At 34.4% G+C, this 5,757-nt stretch overlaps 2 protein-coding genes across 2 annotated transcripts; one reads left to right on the top strand and one right to left on the bottom strand.

Annotated features, from left to right (window-relative positions):
- Nucleotides 1-691: 691 nt before the first annotated feature.
- Nucleotides 692-1,771, bottom strand: LOC116010303. Its single transcript, XM_031249656.1, has one exon. It carries the CDS (start codon nt 1,769-1,771, stop codon nt 692-694), a length of 1,080 nt encoding a protein of 359 aa, XP_031105516.1.
- Nucleotides 1,772-2,002: 231 nt separating this feature from the next.
- LOC115998772 lies at nt 2,003-5,395 on the top strand. The gene is made up of 2 exons (XM_031238431.1): nt 2,003-2,350; nt 4,292-5,395. The coding sequence occupies exons 1-2, from the start codon at nt 2,149-2,151 to the stop codon at nt 5,290-5,292; spliced, it is 1,203 nt and encodes a 400-aa protein (XP_031094291.1). The 5' UTR covers nt 2,003-2,148; the 3' UTR covers nt 5,293-5,395.
- The last annotated feature ends 362 nt before the right edge of the window (nt 5,396-5,757 follow it).

The following is a 5,757-nucleotide window of genomic DNA, read 5'->3' as shown; positions in this document are numbered from 1 at the left end:
TTTGATTTTTTCTAAGTATTCTTAATTCTCTTTTGAGTAACATTGTCATTGTCTTCATCTTTACTATTTGTTCTCTTCCTTTTTGTTGGTAGTGTGTTATTTGCAATTGGGTTATTGTTGGTAACATAGATGACACCGTCATGTAATGAGATTATGATATAGGAGCTATGGACTTTCCTTTAGGTGTTCTGCCTGGGATTCATTTGGTTCAACCATTATTGTTGAATGAGTTATTGTGGATAAAGAAATCCCTAGTTTAAGGAAAAAGATAAAATAAATTAGTAAAAATTTGAAAATTTTAAATATGATGTATTCCAAAGATATTAAAAGGTAGTTTCTCGCTTCAATTTGCTGGGTAATGGGTTATTTGAATACTTTCATTGTCAACAAATCTCCCAAGTAGTTAATATGATTGGTTTCAAACTATTCTTTTTTATTTTTTTCATGGTATTAATAAAATACTTGAAAAATAAATATATTTTATTATTTTGTATTATAACTTTGATTTTTAATTACAATGTAGTGTAAAAAGAACATAATGAACAATGTAATGAATATCAATTGATGAATTTGAATTACAGAATCTTTGCATTAGAGAAAATAAACACAATATAACTAATGAAATTATTTTTCTTATTTAATTTATTGATAAGGAATATTTTTTTTTTTTGAAAATCAAAACAGAACTGTATTAATCATGAATAAGCAAATGTTGAATACAAGTAGGATAAGTAGTAAACCAAGTACTCGGACCAGACGTTGTAGCTCTAGCCAAAGCATGAGCCAACGTATTTGCTGATCTAGGGACAAACTGAAACGACACATAAACAAAATGCCGTTTAAGACTTAAACAATCACGGAGAACATAACCAGTATAAGAAAGATTCGGTGAAGAAGTTCTCAACATTGTGCAAACAAGCTGACAGTCTGAATAGATAACTAGTTTTTGCCATCCACAATCCTTAGCCCAAGAGAGAGCCTCTTTAACAGTCGTAGCCTCTGCTAAAATAGGGTCATGCAAGCATCTAACCGAGTCACTTCTAGCCCCAAGAAATCGTCTATCACCATCATGGACTATCGCCGAGATAAAACCCTCCACTTTATCCGAAAAAACTGCAGCATCTACATGAATATGAACACTGCCATTCTCCTGCACAAAAGAATTATGATGTCTAATATTAGGATCAGCCGGCTCTACATTATTGATCAAAGGACTGTTCCATTCATTAAGGAAAAGAGTAGTCATCCTCATCACCTCATTCGTCGACCAAGCTTTGTGATTAAAGACCATATCATTTCTGTTCATCCATATAGAATAGCATAAAGCCACACAAGCATGTATGAGCTGCTCATCATGACCAGAAAGAACGCATGAGAGCCACCCTTCAAAAGTATCATCCAAAGCAGTAATTGGCAAAGCTGAATAATTATCCCATAAATCGCATGTGTACTGGCAGTGGCGAAAAATATGCACTGGAGTCTCAGGATGAAGCCTGTACAGTGGACATAGAATATCAATATTAACACCTCTACAAGAAAGCGTCGTACACGTCCATACAAAGTTAAGAATTTTAAGAGGTAAACCAAGCTTCCATAACCTTGGCCAAGCAGTAAACTGAGAATTTAGATTGGTGGCATACCCCGTAAGCAGCTTGTACCCATGTTTCACAGCGTACACACCACGCAAATCATCCCTCCAACACCATTGATCATGGAAAGAGAGGGAGAGGGGGATTTTCATAATCAACTCAATATCTCTGGTACAAAACATCTCCGAGTAGAGGAATATCCCAGTCAGCTAATATAGGATCAATAAGAGCCGAAACTGTAGCCAAGCCGTGCTGTTCCAGGGACGGACCTATGTTGTTAGTTAGGGGGCCTTGGCCCCCCCCAAATTTTTTTTTTTTACTATTATACTGTATATATATATTATATATATTCTTGGCCAGTTGGCCACTTGGCCCCCCCCAACATATTTCCCTGCCCCCCCCTCCGCCCTTCTTAACTCTTAAGTCCATAAAAAAAATTTGTCATTAGTTTAGAAAAAGCCAAAGAGTTGCAGGAAGTATGGAGTACTTTTGTTTTTTTTGAAAGTTGAAACCCACTAGCTTTTGTTTTATTATTATTATTATTTTATTTTATTTGCAAATGTTGAAAGTTGAAATCACTTGTTGTCTACTTTCCTCCACCGGCTCCAGTGCTCCACTCAGAAGAGTAATTGAAGATTTGAACACTAAAGAAATTAAGCAAGCTCACTCCTGGTTTCATTTACAGAGTCACTCTTTTTGGACTCCTGAGTTTCATCATCTTCAAATCATCAATTTTCTGTTCTTCTTCAACAATAAATCTGGTAATTTTTTTTATTTTCTTGTAGCTCTGAATAATTACTTTGTAAATTTGTATTCTTATATATTTTGTAGAATTGTAGAAGAATGAATTTATAAATTTATTAGGGGTAGTATTATAGAATTAGTATTGTAAATAGTTGTTGAATTTTGAGAACACTTGTTTGAATTTTGAAATCGTAATTGCATAATTGCATAAATTAATAAATATGTTGAAAAAAAAAAGAGAGAAGGAACTAAGGAAGTTGAAAGCATATACATAATACATGGAATTGTATTCAGATTTAAGACATATTGAACTTGGTTAGTTTAAAAAGAAAAACACGAAATTGTAAATAGTTTAAAAAATAAAATATTTTTTTGTAATTATAGTAGCATTATATATTTAATTATTTTAATGTTTAATTGACTTGGATAATTTAATTGTTTAATTGACTTACCAAATTATTAATATTGTGATTTGTGAATATTTGTGATTTCTGATTTGTGAACACAGGAAGATTGAACTATAGATCCTATAACGAAAAAGACACAAAGGATAGATAACTTTTTTAAAAGAAAAAATTCTGAAGATTCAACATCTCAAGTAAATTCATCTACAAGTATTGATCAATTGAATTCTGAGAGTCGTCCTGAAAAATCTCAAAGAATTGAAATCAATGAGAACTTTGACATTCAAGCATTAGAACGTGATCCGGGATTGCGACTGCCAATATGGAAGTGTCCTATTGACAAGCGTGATGAAATTAGGAGAGCTTATATTAAGGCTGGCCCATATCAATGTTTGCTTTCAAAGTATCCAAAATCGGGAGAAAAGCATGCTCGTAGTTTTCAAGCATCTTGGTTTAAATTATACCCTTCTTGGCTAGAATATTCTCCTAGTAAAGATGCAGCATTTTGTCTACCATGTTATTTATTTCATACTCAAGAGGGGCCTTCCGGATTGCATGCTTTTACAATCAATGGTTTTCGATCATGGAAGAAAGTTAGAGATGGAAAAAATTGCTCATTTTTAGCACATATTGGGAAAGATCTCACCTCCCCTCATCGAGATGCCGAGAAAGCTTGTGCGGATCTCATGAACCAACAATCACACATTGCACAACATATTGAGAAATTCACATCTCAAGAAGTAGTTGAAAATAGACTTCGATTGAGAACTGTAATTGAGGCAACGAGATGGCTTGCATCTCAAGGATGTTCTTTTAGAGGTGATGATGAGTCAATAACATCAACAAATCGTGGAAACTTTTTAGAGCTATTGGGTATCATTGCCTCTTTTAATGATGAAGTAACAAAAGTTCTTGATAAAGCCCCACGAAATGCAACATACACATCACCAAGAATACAAAAACAAATTTTGCAAGTGTTGGCAACTAAAGTAAAAAGTGCTATCCGAGAAGAAATTGGTGATGCAAAATTTTGTATCATTGTTGATGAAGCTCGAGATGAATCAAAGAAGGAACAAATGTCTATTGTCTTGAGATTTGTTGATAGAGATGGGTTTATACAAGAGCGATTTTTTGGAGTTGTTCATGTTAAGGACACTATTGCATCAACATTGAAAGAATGTATCTTTTCTATCTTATCTCATCATAATCTTGATGTTCAAAATATTCGAGGACAAGGTTATGATGGTGCAAGTAACATGCGTGGAGAATGGAATGGATTGAAAGCTTTAATCTTGGATAAATGCCCTTATGCTTATTATATTCATTGTTTTGCACATCGATTGCAATTGGCATTAGTAGCTTCTTCAAAGGAAGTCATCCCTATTCATCATTTTTTCACTCATTTGAACTCCATTATTAATGTTGTTGGGGCTTCATGTAAGCGCAACGACCAGTTAAAAGCTGTTCATGCCTCAAATATTGCTCATTTGCTTAGTATTGATGAGCTTGAAAGTGGGAAGGGTCTTAACCAAATTGGTTCTTTACAACGGCCAGGTGATACTCGTTGGAGTTCTCATTTGAAATCCATATCAAGTTTGATGAGAATGTTTAGTGCAACATGTGAAGTTTTACTAAACATTATTGAAGATGGAACTACACCTACTCACCGTGGAGATGCCGATGCAGCTTATGAGGTAATGACTTCTTTTGAATTTGTATTCATTATGCACCTCATGAAAAAAGTTCTAGAGATTTCTAATATGCTCTGCCAAGCTTTGCAACTCCAAACTCAAGATATATTGAATGCAATGCATCTTGTGACATCTACTAAATTGCTTATTCAAAAATTAAGAGATAATGGATGGGATGAACTAGTTTCAAGTGTGAAGTCTTTTTGTGAGAATGTCAATATAACTGTACCAGATTTTGATGCTCAATATATTGCAAGAAGAGGAAGGGCTAGACATCAACAAGATGAATTAACAATTGGACATCATTACAAAGTTGATATTTTTAATGCGGTTATTGATTCTCAATTGCAAGAGTTGAACAATAGGTTTGATGATAAAGCAATGGAATTAATTATTCTTAGTTCATCCCTTGATCCAAAAGAAATGCGTTTAGCATTCAGAATTGATGACATTTGCAAGTTGGTAGAGAAGTTTTACCCACAAGACTTTGCAGATTATGAGATTTTACAATTAAGAATGCAACTTGAACATTTTGAACATGTGAAACAACTTCATGATTTTAAAGCACTAGAAAGCATTTCTGATCTCTGTCAATGGTTGGTGAAAACTAGAAAGTTGGACATCTTTCCTCTTGTCTTCAGAATAGTAACTCTCATCCTCACGCTTCCCGTATCTACAGCTACTACAGAACGATCATTTTCTGCCATGAAAATAGTCAAGACTACACTCCGTAACAAGATGGGTGATCAATTTCTTAATGATTGTTTGTTAGTGTACATTGAAAAACAAATTGCAAAACAATTTAGTATAGATTCAATTATAGATGATTTCCGTGATATGCAAGAGAGACGTTCTAAATTTTAGTAGATTTGTAATGTAATGATTTATTATTTTTTTTAAAGAAAAGAGTAATGATTTATGTTAGTATATATTAAATGAGTATTTTATAGAGCAGTGTATGCCACGACATCAGCTGATCGGCCCCCCCCATCGTGTAATCCTGGGTCCGTCCCTGGCTGTTCAGAACGTGGGGTAAGAATATATGGAGCATCCTTATCAGGTAACCACGGTGTATCCCAAATGCTAGTACACCTCCCATTACCAATCCGCCTAAAACAACCCTTCTGAAGAACACCTTGAGCTGACAGAATAGACCTCCAAACATAACTGGGATTAGCTCCTAGCTTTGCATGTAAAAAGGAACAATTGGGGAAGTACCGAGCTTTAAAAACCTTCGCCACCATCGAGTCTGGATTTAACATAAATCGCCAGCCTTGCTTTGCTAAAAGGGCGAGAATAAACTCATGCAACCATTTGAAACCCAGACCA

The sequence above is a fragment of the Ipomoea triloba genome, chromosome 1 (assembly GCF_003576645.1).
Source record: "Ipomoea triloba cultivar NCNSP0323 chromosome 1, ASM357664v1".
Classification (NCBI taxonomy): Eukaryota; Viridiplantae; Streptophyta; class Magnoliopsida; order Solanales; family Convolvulaceae; genus Ipomoea; species Ipomoea triloba.
The sequence above is the reverse complement of the archived record's forward strand: the minus strand, read 5'-3'. Positions and strand labels throughout refer to the sequence as shown.